The sequence below is a fragment of the Eufriesea mexicana genome, unplaced genomic scaffold, assembly GCF_001483705.2.
Source record: "Eufriesea mexicana isolate 0111107269 unplaced genomic scaffold, ASM148370v2 scaffold572, whole genome shotgun sequence".
Classification (NCBI taxonomy): Eukaryota; Metazoa; Arthropoda; class Insecta; order Hymenoptera; family Apidae; genus Eufriesea; species Eufriesea mexicana.
The window spans coordinates 703,245-719,142 of NW_016908738.1; the positions used below are offsets into that span (position 1 = coordinate 703,245).

The window sequence follows — 15,898 nt, forward strand, 5'->3', positions numbered from 1 at the left end:
GGCGTACAGTAGCGTCGTTAAAATGAGAGTCGAGTGTGGAGGAAGGTATCTCGTTAATAACTCGAGAGAAAATCAAAAGGAGAAAGAAAGAGGTAGGGAGAGATAGAAAGAGAGAGGGAGAGGGAGGTGGAGAGGAAATAAAAAATCAGCACGAGCAGGGAGTGCGTTTCGAAAGGAGCACGATCGAGCGGTATTACATATACATATCGAATTTGAAACGCGGACGTCCATCATTTGCCAGTACGTTCTAATTCTGGCGAATGACTTAACTCCACGGCGATGTATGTTACATTCGTGTACCTACGTGGGTGCACGTTGTGTACCCATTTTGCGTCGTAGCTCGACGTTCACCGTTTTCCTCGTACCGTCTGTATCGATCAAAATGTTTGCCCTTGACGAGCAAGATTCGCCGCGTACACGTTAGATCCGAACTCGGTTGCACGCTTCCTGGTCAACGTCGAACCACGCGCCTGGCAACCGCCATCGCTTAACGGATGGATCGGCACCGATTTTAAAATTCCCGCCAAACTCTTTGTCCGCCGTTTCCTCCATCGCTTCGTCCCATCTCGCGATTTACCAGCGTCCGATCCGGAATGGCGACTCGATTATTATTACCAACGACGTACGCGTCTCCTTAAACGTATTTACGGTTAGGAATTCAAAAGGAAAGGCAGAGACGCGTCGTCGCGTGAAACAATTCCAAAGAGATTTCGCGGCCCTTTTCCCGCAACGACGAAGCTTCATCCCGAGTATATAGATAGAACCGTAGCTATGGGAAGCACGCGGTACCGTACGCTTCCGCAACCGTAAATTAGGCGTCGCGTGAGGTGGATTAAATCGCCGAAGTAACCACGCGAAATGCACTCTCGCTGTGAGTCTCGGTTATTCGATACATCGATAAGATACGATACCGTGCGACGCGAGCATAGAGTCAAAAAGAGGGAAAAAATAAGAAAGAAAAGCTGGATGTTGACACGACCGTTCGCGCATCGAGGACGAAGAGACTTTCATCGTCTTTTTCGCGTGTTTTTATTAGCGCGAGAAACGAAGACCACGGTCGTCTTTACCCCGCGTTTCTTTATTTTTCCCGCTCTTTTTTTCTTCCTCCAAGGTGAACGCAACGCGAGGAAAGCATTGGAAATTTTTCCTCCCTGATTTCAGCCGCATGCGAACGCCACGATACTCGACGACCTTGCGATTCGAATCGACTCGGACGTTTCTTCGCTTCGAATAAATTCCATTTTCCGCGGTTACGATTCGCGCCGCGTTATCGAGGCAGTCCGCCGCGATAAAGATGCGGTTAAATCGAGCACGCTTTAACAAGGATAGCACGTAGGATGGTCCGAGCGTTCAGGAAATTGTCTCGGTGCGCTGACCCACGTTTGCAGCTGGATCGAAATAACTTCGCGTCGTGCAGCTTCCTGGAAACATCGAAACTCTGCTTCGCGCCATTGCTTCTTAACCAATTCTGTTTGTTGTTTCGCGAATTCGTCGATAGATGTCTTCGACGCGATGTCTTTCTCGCGAAACCTTCGCCGCGCGCAGCTCCCGAATGTCAAAATTCTCGCGTGCCTTTCACCACCACCCTAATGGCGTCGTCTCGCGTAGGGTCGCCACCGATTCCTTATTTACGACGTCTAGTATCGCTTTGCTCGTGGCTTGTCATTTTTTCCTCGATCGACAACTCGCTACAGCGATTTCCGAGCGCCCGTAATACCGCGCACTTTCCACCCTTCGAACCTAACCTACAATTTGTACGAGTCCATCATCGGTACACCGTAATTACGTGCCCCCTAGCGTTCTTTTTTCGCAAATGTTTTCCAAACTTTTCTCCCGACCTTCCCGCCAGCTCGTGAATGGACTCGCGTTCTTCTTGGCGCGCGTTCTTTCTACGATTATTCCGTTACGCGTTGCTATCACGACTACGCGGTGACTCACGCCGGTTTACGCATCTTCCATTAGAGTCCACGTACACGCGAGTACATACGTACTTACGAGCCTCGCTTCTCAACACGATTCACGTACGACAGCTGTTATGGGACACAGAACACGATACGTCGAATACGTCTCGGTTTGTCGGGCTGAATGATCGAGCACCACGCGCCGCGTTCATAACATCGCCGTTGCGAAGCGTCCGTATTCCACGCACGTCCTTCTTCGATTAATTAATCGTTTCGATGATGGTCGGAGTTTCCAGATGTCGCTCGCGTCGACTTGCGCGCGACCGTTGCTCGTGTCGTCCTATTCTACGCGTACCGATAGTCATTCGAGATTTAACATCGGAGAATGACATTGCTCCGACGGGTCGGAAGAAAAGGGGTTCGCAGATTCAAATGGGAGGCGTCTCTAATCGAATAAGAAAGTGGGTTTTCGCTCGTAGCGAGGTTCGCGGCAGCTGACAATGAGTTTATTGGATTACAGCGCCGCGTGGCGCATCGTTGCAACTTGACCCGTTCAATTCCGACGGTTGACTTTACGCGCCTACGCTCCGCCGGGGACATTCGACGAGCCCTACCTAACCTAACTCGCTTCGTTCGCATTCCGAATTATCCGGCTGTTCGAGACGCTCTACTTTTATCTAGCCTCGAAGAGACTAGTCGTCTCGAAACCGGCGTGAAATCGGTCCTCTACGCTCGAGAATTTCGGTCGTCTGTCGCGTCTGTACCAACGTGTGCTCTCGAATTCCGAGAGAGGTATGCGACGGGTGAAACAAACGCGTAGAACGACCAAGGCGTGCGCCACGTACAAGTACACGGTCATTCGCTGTACTCGTTCGCAGACTCTGGTCGAATGACGCGACTAGTCCTCGGATGTCCGCCGGTAAGTGAGGTCTCGCGCATGCAGTGGCATCTCGTCGCGTTTAGGACACATTGAAACGCGCAATAGCTCCCCTGGTTACCTCCGAGTTTCCCCGTTTCTAACCTCAAACGTTTCCATTCGAATTTCGTTGCGCGTATTTTATCCGGTAATTTTCTTTCACCGGATGACGGTATTTCAGGGGTGTCGCGAATGTGTCGCGAATATGTCGCGAATGTTTCGCGATGCATCGCTCGTAAGAGATGAAATCGGCGTCCATGATACTCCCCTGGTTACCTCCGAGTTTCCCCGTTTCTAACCTCAAACGTTTCCATTCGAATTTCATTGCGCGTATTTTATCCGGTAATTTTCTTTCACCGGATGACGGTATTTCAGGAGTGTCGCGAATGTGTCGCGAATATGTCGCGAATGTTTCGCGATGCATCGCTCGTAAGAGATGAATAGATCGAAGAGTCGCGTCTTTGTCCGAAATAAATCTCTGACGCGACCTCTCGCGTGCACGAGTGGAGGATCGAGGGAAGTAGAAAGGTAGGAAAACGAGAGGGAGAAACGGTGCATTCGAATGGACGAGACGAAACGCCACGTTGGCTCGGTTGCCGTGGCGTGGGAAAAAAGGGTCCAGGGGGGTCGATTACGCGAACGAGGGTCAGTTAGAATGTCGCGTGCACGCGTCATTACGCTGCCGCGGTGGGTACGACGAGTATAATCGCAATTTGCATGCCCTCTTTTGCACCTGGCCCTTCTTGTTCCGCTTCTTGCTCGTGGAAAAACGCTTGGCGAATGCGAGGCACGCGTGAAACGTTTTGCCCGTTCGTTATCTGCTTGAACGGGAGAGTCGAAAGTCGCGTTAGCGCGCCATTCTTTCGAGTCCCTATCGGACTAGGGAAAAAATGGCGGCCGGGCCGGTACACGTGTTACTTGTAGTTATATATATATACACCTATACTTCGTTCAACGAGACACGGCTGAAGATAAGGAACCGTTCACGTGATCGACGCGTGAGCAGGACAGGGTCGACGTACAATTTTACTACCTTTAAATATGTAGAAATGAAAAGAAGTAAATCGGGATCAGACCACGGGTAAAAGTGTTTCTCTTCGATGCGCGTCGTTCGTTTTCTTTGCCGCGCGTTGCCTACGCGTATCCAGTCAATGGTAGAAAGCGTCTGACCAATTAAGGAAATTCGTACCCGTTTGTACGCGAGTATGGGACTAGGACAACTTACCGATCGGTTGCCAATCACGGTCGACTGGTACCTTCCGAGCTCTCTACCGTACTCGCTCGCGGAGATCTTGCTACAAATTCGTCTCTGAGATCACCTGGACTTTTTGTTTATCTTCTTCTAGCTCGTCTAGTCGGACAGATATAGTATAAGCGTACACAGGTATACACGGTGTAAGGACGGTACGCGATCGTTGATCCTAATGGAAACTCCGGCGAAGGAATCGAAATGAGCCGGAAGGGTTGTGACAAGGGTCGAGGTAACGAGGTTCGAGTGGATTTTCACGATAAGATAAGAGCGAGAAAGAGAGGCGACGTCTCTGGTCGGGCGCGCGCATCTTCCTGGTTATAATGCCAGCGGACAACGTCGGAAAGCATAGACGTTTGCTGGCACCCAACCAGCTGCCAGAACCCGTACGGGTTCATCCGTACAGGTCGACCTCGCGACACGGTACAGTGCGCCGTGTAGACGGTCTGCACGGATATTTCGCAATTGCTCGGCAACTCGGCACGGGAAGATTAATGCCAAGCTCGATGCTGAAACTCGCAGTCGTGCGGCAAACGAGCGACCAGCGTGAGACATTGACCAGGATGTTGACATTACGAAATCGCGCTGTTGGACGTGTAGCACGGATGATATCGCGAAATCCCGGAATTACGTAATAACGCGGTAAGACCTTGATTAGCCGACTAAATCGAGTTTAAGATAAGCTGAATCATTCTGGACCCCACGGGAGGCAGCCGGGATTTCGCAAGGATTTACCTCGGCACCTCTCGCTTCGATTTAATTACTTTCTCGTTTCGCGAGAATGAAACGTTCGACGCGACGTTGGATCAAACGGTGCCATTGCTCTCAGGGCGCCTGCCAGACGTGGATCGTCGATTTTTCATCGCTACGATCGATTTAGCCGGATCGTTTGTTTCTCGTTAGGTGGAAGGGCGTGCCCCTGCACGTCCAAGTCTTGCTCGAGGTATAACCCTCCGTTGTTCGCTGGGTAATTCAACGTAAACGCGGAGAACTGTGCTCCGCTTGGCAGGAGCACGAAATTAAACGAAAATCGCGTCCCACCGCGTCGCGACGCGCCGAGTCGCTCCGCGGCCTCCGTTGTATCCCTTAACGAATCGCTCTCTGTGTACATTAGCGATCGTTTTCCCTCTTATTCGCTACAAGGGAGAGCGAAGGGTCCATGGCTGTCTGAATGGCGCGAGGGTCGCGCTTCTGTGTGCGTCTGGCGACAAAAGTGCGCTTAAATGCTACGTTTACGGAATCTTCCGGGATTAAATCGGCTAATCCCGCCGGTGGAAAAATGCTCGCGAGAGACGCCATCGATAGACGCCTCGCGGCATCCTCTAGCGCAAAGACTACTAGTTGGCGAAGCAGCCTTGTTTTCACGACGATAGATCGTCTGGTTAGACTCGAGAGGTTTACCTTAGCCTGCATTATCCAAATAGGATGCAACCCGCGTGTTACGCTTGTAAAGCATACACGTGGGAAGCGATCAAATATACGCGCGGAGGCGTGTATTTTTATACGCGAGAACGTTGAACGAAACGGAGGATACCGTGCAATTCCTCGTGACGCGGGTATCCTATATATCGACAAACTCGTGTATCGAAATAATTAATAAGCATCTGAGCGGGTACAGCGATCGATAGTTATATATATACGCGACAGGGGACGTAATGATAAAAACTCGCACGTGGAGCGAGCACAAACGCGATCTGCGACTCGGTGTGCCCGGTGAAAAGCACTTTGGAGGGATTCCGCGGGTAATCGATGGAACACGGTATCGGTGAAGAAGTTTGCTCGCGGAGGTACTCGTCTGAGGAAAGAGAGAAAAAGTCGCAGCGTTTTCTCCAGGTTCGCGTGTATTCGAAAGACGGCGGAAAGAAAGCTGAAACGCAGAGGCGAACGCAGACGCGACCGATCTCTCGGGTGCTTAGGGCGAGAAGAAAAAATCGAGCGAGTCGACCACGGAGAACGATATCGGATATCTAATTATCCGAGGACTCGTTTCTCCGGCCTGTGTCCAGAATGAACTGTCGTGCGGAGAGACAACGCGTATACCTGCGTACGTAGAGCGGCGTACGTGTGGCCACGTAGAATGTAGGTAAACACAGGCGTGCACGGGCATCCAGAACGTAGACGTGAGTGGCGTTCGCAAAGAGATACGCGGCATCCGTAATCCTGGCGACTTAGCGCGTACCCGAGGATTCTTACGCATACGAGAAGAAACGTGCTCGTATTACGGTTCGCTCGGTACTACAGTTACGTTAATATCCGTGACAGAGACGCGTCGAGCATGAAAAAAAGGAAGGCGAGGAGAGACACTCGGCTCGGCTCGGCTCGGCCGGTCGAGCGATCAGCCAGGAAAGAGGAAGAGGAAAAAGGAGCAGCAGGAGAGTGACGGACGGAAATTTTAACCGATTATTACGTGCTCCTCTGTCCAAGGTACGAACTTGCCGCGTGCTCGGCCGACCTGCTCCCCGGTTTATTGACCAGCACGGTTGGCACATTCGTCCTCCTCTATTCCTAGGCCGTGATCACCGCGTATATACGCCATTAAAAGCAACACGCGTGGACGGATGTTACCGGTCGAGTTCCGTTACCTTTCCCTCTTTTCACCATCACGATCCGGATCGTCGTGACAAGCCTAGGCTGGAGCCTGCTTCCCTTTTTCGCTCGACCATCCTCGCCGAGATGCACACTTCGATACTACACCCGGAGCGACCGGGCCGTCGAGAGAGAGGAGGTGTTCGGTTGTTGGAAAATGCGGCATCTCGAATAGCCATCGATAGACGAGGACAGCGACAGCGATTGAATCGTATTAAAAGTAATCGCGACGATAATAGCGATAAGTGGAGTGGAACAACAATGGCGATGGAATAAGTTGGCTGAGGGCGAGGGAAGAAGAGAGAGAAAGGTGGAAAGGCGAAGATCGGGGCAGCGAGATGGAGGAACGAAGGGGGTGTAATTTCGCGGAGGAACAAAAGGGAAGAAGAGGAGAGCTGGAAATTTATCGTCGACTCGAGAGGGAGCGGGAGATCTTCAGAGGCGAGGTTTTGAATTTACGGCGAGTGAATCGCGTCGGATGTACAAAGTTCCCACAAGTCGTGAGAATCATTTATTTCGCGTCCGCGTTGTCGACAAGCCCGTGCTTAACGTACTGGGACTGTACGCGTCGAGGGACTGCTACTCCCGTGCAATTTATCCCTAACCGAATCATTCGAAACGCGAAACTTAACGACGAAGACGCGGCAAAACCACGGATTTAAACCGGGGGGACCAACGATCCTTCTGCATCTTCCAATCGAGAAGCGTAAGTTCAAAGTTTCCCCCGCGCTTATTTTTCCCATCGGCAAGTTTCCAGGGCTAATAAATAAGCATGAGCAGCTTTATACATATATATATATATATATATATATATATACACAATGGTATCGACTTTTATTTTTCCCGCTCGCTGCCTCGCGAGCGTCTTCCAAGTTGCGGAGGTGCGGAACTGTTAGAGGCAGGAAGTCACGGTACCGGAAATCTCGTACGATGTAACGTTAGAAGTTCGTGGCCGGAAATAAACATTTTTCGATCGCTTTTTATCGCCCAGGCATGATCGTTTAATGGAGCAAAGGGAGGCGTCGAAGAGTAGCAAACGACGTAGGAGCTTTCATGCTCAGTGACTTCAACGCGTGTATTTTAATGCAATTAAAGTAAACGCTAAACGTATCGTCACGCTTGCCTATTTATTCGTTTCGCGGGAAACTATCGCGATACTTTCCCCGGCATGTACCCGTGTTTGCCCGTATATTTACGGCTGAAGTTTCGCCGATTGATTCCGATGCTGGCACGGATCACCGATTCTAGGACCGTCGCGAATTTCTCGCATGGCCGATCATCCTAATTACGAGCCGGCAATCGTGAGTGGAACCTCGGATTCGACGACCATCCGCGGTTAACGAGACGGTCGTATACACGGCTTTCGACGAGCTTATAAATAACGCGGATGCGAGAGATGTCTGAAACGTCTGCTAACAAGCAAAGAGACCCCTGTTTACGACAATTTCGTCCAAGTTTCGCAATTACGTAAGCATCGCGTGTCCGTGCCCGAGCGCGAAGCAAATGTTATATGCTAATGCGATTCGTAATCGATGGTTCGGGCTAGCGCGAGGAACGATATCGTACGCGAATCCTAGCATCGATTCCTACACGCGGAGTTTCATATTTTTGTGTCTTTGCTTCGGCCCCATTAACTCGCAGACTTGGTTTACCAAAAGCACGCTCCGTACGCGCTGAATTATTCGCGATAAATGCCAACTATGTCAGCACTTCCGATGCTGCAGACGAAACGAGCAATTACAGCGTTAATTTCTTTCGACGAGAATAAACTCGGGCGAAAAAATGTGTAAAGATATCGACTATAACGGCGTCGATGAATAACGAACCATCGACTAACCGTGACGAATTGAATCGTCACGCGCGTTGAAGAGGCATTTTTCAATGACGAGTTAAATCATCGTTCTCGGTTAATAGTTAGTTGGGTTAAGTATGGCTAGAGCGAGGAAGCAAATGGAAGGACGTATCGGAGGAGGGGACAGCCTTCCGTGCTTTCGCGAAAGCGAGGTCGGACACGACCACGAGGCAGACGATGATAATTTTCCGTTGTCGCAGGGAACAAAAGCAAATTGCCTTTTACTTGGGCAACATTGGTTCGCCAGTTTACGGCAATTAAATCGTTTAGCCTGCGATGAAAGCGGACGTTCGCTGTGACGAGACGAATCGCGTCCGATCGTCGTACGTAGCTCGGAAGGAGAGCGTGATTGTAATCGTCGGTGCGTCGTAAAACGACGGTGTCCGCGAATAGCGGGTCATGCAAATTTATCAATTTAGTGCCTCGATGCACCGAACTACATTGAATCGTCATGCACCGTGATCGCGACGCACGACGCGCGACCAATCCCGCGATAAAAGTGCAATTACGGGCCAGTAATTGCGTTTGCGCTGTGCTTGCAGCAAGCGATTGTTAACGTTTGTTCGGCTTTCTTTTTCATTATCGACGTATCGACTATGGGATGCGATAGAACGAATAAAATGTCCGATTTTCAGACGCGTAATCGAGAATGTCCTTTGAAAAAGAAAAAAATGGCTCATAGGCCAGAGTAAATTGCGTCAGAAGTTTCAGTTAAAATTCAGACAGAATGAGCTTAGTTTGCCTGGATGGTCGGAATATTCGATTTAAAGACACGTGGCATTTCGTTAATAACGATTTACCGATAAATCGTCAAGGGACTTTTTCCGCGCCTCAGAAAAATCCTCGATCATGATTCGAATTTCTAACTTATCTACTCTATCTACTCCGTCTATTCTCGCGTTGCATTGTTCGCCTGTACTTATCGCGTATCACGCTGATAACTTAGGAAGCGAAAAGAGAAAAAAGAAGGTATTAAAAATCGCATGAATCAACGCTGTATACTCGTGACGAAACAAAGGTTATCCGACGCGAGGAACGAAGGCTAAAAGGGAGGATGCGCGAGCGGAAAAACGCATGGCGAAATAGTAGCTTTCTCTGGAGGGTTTGTCCGTGGAGTAGACAGGTTCGTGGCGTTGGAAATCTCGAGCGGGAGGGCTGTGGCAGACGGTCGAAGGTACTTTTTTCAAGACGTCGGCCGCGAGGAAGGTTCTATTCGATGTCGACATTCGTCTGTCGGCGCACCCGCGCTGTTCTAGGAGTCATTGCCCTCGGTCTATCCCGAGGTTCTCACGCGTTTGCATACAGGCCGCGTTCTACGTGTTTGTGTCACCTGTCTGCGAAAACAGGTGCCTATTCAACCAGCGAGATCGCTTCCTCTGCTACGTCCCGTGCCACGCCTGCTGACGCACAGCCGGTTGAAAAAGAGCCGTACTCAACGGCCAGGGTTGAACCTGGTCTGCGGAAGGAGAATCCCCGCGCGCCGCGTCTAATGGCATTTTTAGAATCGCCATACCATAAGCCGAACCTCGACATCCTTTCCGCGATATATCCTCTTTCCTGTACTCCGGATTCCAGCCCGAGTGGCTCCGCGGACACGTCGGAATGCATGCCATTCGCGTTAAAATACCGCGAGCTTCGACACTCGAAATAGGCCTCGCGACGAAATTCTAGGTGATACTCTGACACGGAATATCGCGTTTGTGTTGCAGGTAGCCCAAATGCCAGTCCGGCACGCGAGCCTTCCGAAAATCACCGTCTCGAAAGCTCCTTGGTACCGGCGTAAGTATTCCAACGATGAAATGGTACTCGATGTATTTCTTTTTATCCCTCCGTCCAGCAAATTCCCTCATCTAATTCTGGAACATCCTGATCCGAGTGTACGCTCGCATTTTTCCCGTTAATTAACCCCCGATTCGCGATCTTCGTCCGCGAGGATTACCCGGACGATAGGCTCCGCCCGAACAAAAGCCTTTGATATTGATTTTAGCCGTGCATTTATTTTCCCGACCGTACGAATGGAAACAGGACTTCAACGACGAAAAATCAGAAGACCAGAGTTCTCGTTGGCGTATCAGCCGGTCGCATTGGCCGAAAAGTACGCGGCCGACGGTGGCATCGCGAAACGGCGAGCAAAGATGAAACGGTGCACACGATTTGCAAGCTGCGCGTGATTCGGCCTGGCGGAACAGCCAGTCGATATATAGGAAAAAAGCGCCGGCGCCCGGTCCGATATAGACCAGAGCCTATTGCATGCTGACGTAATGGAAGAACGAAAGGGGGCGCGAGCGGAGTTTGAACGAAGCCGAGGAGCAAAGAGAGTTTGGTCCGTGGCCGCCATTCCTCCTGTAACCCGTAGGGTCATCGTAGGTTTTGCGTCGTGCTAGACCACAACAAGCGTGCCTTTGCCTTTCTTCCGCGTTCGTTCGCTTTTCCGATTCTTCCTCCTTTCACGCGCGTCTACTACCTTTGTATTTTTCTCGCAACCCGATGGCGGAAGAACGGTGCAGGGACTGTTGATTCGATCGCGTGCTATTCGTGCTTCCTAACCAAGTCCCGCCATGTCCTGCCAAGTCTCGCAATGTCCTGCAACGCGAAGCGGAGGAGACGAAAGGCGGTAAAGGTCGATGGAGAATCTCGGTTCGGACTCGTTACTTTTATTACGTCGAATCGATTCATAGGCGAACTCGCGAGAGATGATCGCGGAGATACACGATACGGAAATCTAAAGTGACAAGAGACAATCGGTGAGTCACGATATCCTTCCTCACCGCATCCTTTGAGCGTGAACGGGATCCAATGTGGTCAAGCGTGATCTAACGTCTTGGATTCCCGTCACGGTTCCCGAGATCCTCTCTTTTCTTTCCCCGTTTGAACCATACCTTTCTCTCCCCTTTAAAATCCGAACGTTGAAGAACCGCTTGAACTTGTTCCAAACCGTTCTTGCCGTGGACGTGAAAAAAGTCCTAATCCCCGGATGGATTTCGAAGAACCGTTCGTTCCGCCTTTTTCCACGGTGTACACGTCAGAAAATTTCGACCCGTTGCTGACCGACGATACAGCAACGGACGCGTTCGTATAGTATCGCACCGTTTGTACAGTTATACCACCGATGTCGATCCGTTAGAGAAAAGAAAGCGTTTCATAGAGATCGTTGAAGCGTTAACGGACACTAACTCACGGCTGATGGTGTAATTAGTTCCAATTGGTAATTCAAGCGCAACCTCTTTCCTGCTCGGCTCGGCTCGGCACCGGACGCGAGGCGGGCATAAGGATACGCGAGCAATCCAAAGCGCATCGATTTCTGCGCTCGTGTTACTCCGTTGCCCCAGCGATGTGCCCTAGCAATTACCACTGTTTCCCTTTTCCGCTACGAGAATCGCTTGGCTTTTTTCGTACAGGTGAACGGAGGAAGGACAATGTTGTCGTACATGCTACCGACCGAGGACAAACCGCCACCCGGAGACTCGAATCAGGGCAACTATCGCGCTAGTAAGTTGCAGAAGAGCCCGAGAGAACGTCCGCCGATAGCGAGCAAACCTGCAGGCAAAGTGATCACCGTTTCCCCGAAGAAGTACGTCGACTCGAGCAGAAGCATCATGATCGTCTCGACGAAAATCGAGGAACACGAGGACGGCGATCAGCAGAACAGGCAGGACGAGCAGCAACAGCATCACGGGGTGTCGGCCGAGAGCCCGAAGCACAATGGCACCGTGGTGAAGAAGTCCACTCTGCACACCGCCAAGGTGACCAAAGATGACAGCCTGTACAGCATAAATAGCGACGCCAGCACGGTCGGCAGCGATCGGAAGACTAGTCTGAAAAGGTAAGCGCAGACCCTACGGCTATACGTGTGGCTAGAGATGCGAGTCAAAGTAGAGAGAGAGTTCAAGGGTCGTGCGAGACCACCTTTCTAAATTGGTTCGCTCGGTCTTTAACCTTCTTTGCGGTGTTAACCTAGCTTCACCGTTTCGCGCTCCACCCAAATCTCTGCCGTTTTCGATAATTCGCGGTCGTCTCTTACTTACCTAACCTTGAACGCCCGATATCGTTCGCCACGAGTTATCCACCGCGCTATCGTCCGCGATAATAGACAACCTCGCGCCGCCTATCGCTGCTATTTTTACTCCGTCGCGACGCGATTCCGCTTCACCGCGTGTGAGTAGTCCGCTTCCGGATATCGGTGGAAACCCGACGAAAAATCCAGCTGGCAGAGACGCGAGGCGCGCTCGCGTGAAAGCGGAATGGTCGGAACGTTTACGCGAGCTCTGCTTCGACGGCGTTCTCGGCATAGAGCGGGAGAAGGAAATCGGAGCGGGTCGTTCATTGTCAAGGTGGAACGTTTGGAAGCCTTGCTCGAGTTAAAATTATCTGTCGGTTTAAAAAAACACGCAGATACCATTGTATCGTCTTCTTATTTCGCCGCTGAATCATAGCTCGGCTTCTATAGCTCGCGCGCATTGTCACGGACAATCGATAACGCGTGTGTGAAAACGGGATATAATGAAATTCGCGATACGAATTGAATAACACTTGGCGAAACAAACGCGGGGAGAGCCTCGATGGTAGCCGAGGATGCGATACCATACCGGTTTATAAGCCGTCTTTTACGGCACATCTCGCTCAAGCTCCCGTGACATTTACATGTTGGGTAGGTCACGGTCATTCCACGTCTCATGGACCGTGTTTGAACAAATCCTAATACGCGCACAGCTTATACCCTTCTAGAGGCATCGCGAGTTCAGGAGCACTGCGGTATTCCTTCCTTCCGTGTATAAATTTACTAGCTATTTCCTTTATTTGCAAAATATTTATTCTATCATCGGGTTTTTTTTTCTTTTTTTTTTTTTTTTTTTTTTTTTTAATTTCTAAAATACAATGCGGGGCAGAGACGAGTCTACACTGCGTCAATTTTTGAACTGCTGTAACTTTGCGGACAGAAATCGTGCGGTAACATTGGTGGAGTCAATGTAAAGGGCAAAGCGTGTACTTTCGCGTCCCTATATTGAATTTCTACTTAATTGTTTTTACAGCGAGAGACAAAGAGAGTTTTCCATTTAGAAAATTGCGAAAGTTCAAATTGCTGGTAATTTGCTTGACAAATTTTTTCCAGGGTACAAGCTACCACGAGTCAAACCTCTCGAGCCTTTAGCTTTTAAAAACCCCATGGGAGTTAACGTACGTCGCATTTCGCTTGTTTTTACTCGTTATGATCGATATGTGTGAATAGAACTGTATCCCACATATATTCTATCGTATGAACTCTTTTAGTTACTATCGTGTCGATATCGTACTCTTCGTTCAAAGTGAAATCACTTGGGAAGGAAAAATCGCACGCTACCTTTTATGGGGTTCCTGAGAACTGGACACTTCGGTGGTTCGATCCTTGATAGTTTGGGCCCCGAAAAAAATTTCTCAAGCAAACTGCCGACGTTGGAATTTTTACAATTTTTTTAAAATGAAAATCTATTTCCATCTTCTACTATGAAAACATCTAAATAGAAATTCAATCTAGGGACGTGAAAGTTCGCACTTTGCCCTTTATATCGAGCCCACAAACGTTACCGTACGTTTTCTCCTCGCAAAGTCATGGCTGTTCAAAAATTAACGTAGTACAGACTGGATATTTATATTTGAAAAGAGTGCGAACGCGAATTCGATGACAGAAGGATAACGTAATCGTCTAAGAAGTTTCGTTTAAATTCGAGCATCACGCAATGGCGGAACATTAAAGGAGAGATGCTCTTTTCTGCCAAACATTGTTCCCTGTTTATAATGAAACTATCCAGTATTTTTAATACAAACCGATCCTTTTCTCTCAGTAGAACCGTAATGTCATTAAATTTATCCGAAGGTTGCTCCGAGGACGAATTCATGCGTCCCTCCCCTCCTCTCCCTCCAAGAAAAAAGGATAAAAAAGGAAAAAAGGTACGAGATGTAAAGAGAGAAGAAGAGAAAGAAATTTCGCAAACTCGTAAAAAGAATCGTAAGTGTATTACGTTACGTAACGCGACGAAATTGATGGTTTAATTTTTCTGAGTAAGAAAGTAAGAGAGTAAGAAAGCGGCGAGTGGGTGGATCGCGAGTCATAGTTACGTCATCGAGAACAATTCGGGATGGTGACACAGATAGAGTACATACGAGTAGAAAGAATCTACGTGCGTTAGTGGCCAGATAGCATTTGCAGAATGTTACAGCCATGTGATTCTACGTATCTTTATGTTCTATCTCTGCGTTACCCTCTCGAGCACAAGCTCGTTGCGCAAGGTTGCCGCCGCGTGGCAGCACTGTGCTAGCAACCATTCCAGCCTGGATCAGAACCTCGTTCTATAAGAAAAAGAGGAAATCAGAGCACGCAATTGGCAATCCAGAGACACGATAACTCACGAATTTCTTCTCTTCCGTTAATTCTTTCTCCGTCTCTTATAATCGTGCCGTTGAAAATTATCTCGAAGGTTATTTGAGGTTAGTCCGGCTTATTTATCGAAGATAAATACTAATTGCGCCCTCTCGTGACTTTTTCAGACTTCGATGCTACCGTATTTTGCACATCGTATAAGATAGACACTCGTATTTTTAATCTCGACCGCTCTTGATCTCTGTAATTCGATCGCATGATCGCGGGATTTCGATTTTGATATCGGACCGCCCGCTCCTGCGGTTACCGAGTGTCCGATTCACTTGCTCCGAGTACTGTCACGCGATAGGAAATTGAGGTTTACGGGAACTATATTTTTTTTCGGCTTTCCACACAGCTAATGATACTTTTTACGACGACAGTTCTTCCTTCGCTATTTTATCTCGTTCATATTTGGCTTCGTTTCCCGGTTATTCGTTCGGCTATCTGTACAAAGGTAACGTAACGCCTGAGACGAACATCCAAATGCTCTTTAACTCGACGAGTTGTTCGGTAGAAATAAAAGGTAACAAAATTGACTGACAATTTACCTTTCGCTTTTAGAGTTTCCTTCGGTTCGAGCAAAGGATCGATGGTGGAAACTTTGGTATACGAGACACCTGTTCAGGAAGAACCGGAGATCAATCGTTTTATGGACCACAACGGACGCATACCCTCTATAATCGCATCTGTACCTGATACCGAGTAAGTAAATACTGTTACACACTCTTCGTTTCCCATTTTACGCGCGTACACCTGTACGTGTGCGCTGTTGTGTGTCATGTCATCCGACACTGGTACAGAATCGTTAACTGCAGCTATGGGATTCTCTGATATTTCCCTTTTTTCCTGTCGGAACCTACAATAAACGTGCAGTGTCTATTGAACGTAACGAACGTCGCAGCATGAATATGGAATGAACGATGAAGGCTGACATGTCCTTGCTGGAATCTTACAGGATCATTTTAAATCGTTCTTCGAGACTGCGTTTCATCGATGA

At 49.2% G+C, this 15,898-nt stretch overlaps 1 protein-coding gene across 3 annotated transcripts in view; it reads left to right on the forward strand.

Annotated features, from left to right (window-relative positions):
• The window catches only part of LOC108545925 (uncharacterized), a 43,223-nt gene that overhangs the window by 6,793 nt on the left and 20,532 nt on the right, over nucleotides 1-15,898 (forward strand). For 2 of the 3 annotated variants that reach the window (XR_001890109.1, XM_017897755.1), the window contains exons 1-2: nucleotides 12,320-12,327; nucleotides 15,463-15,603. Coding sequence is in view for 2 of the 3 variants with exons in the window: in XM_017897755.1 (XP_017753244.1) it covers nucleotides 15,491-15,603 (113 nt within the window). In the remaining variant the exon portion in view is untranslated. The other variant, XM_017897756.1, reaches the window with a different exon arrangement.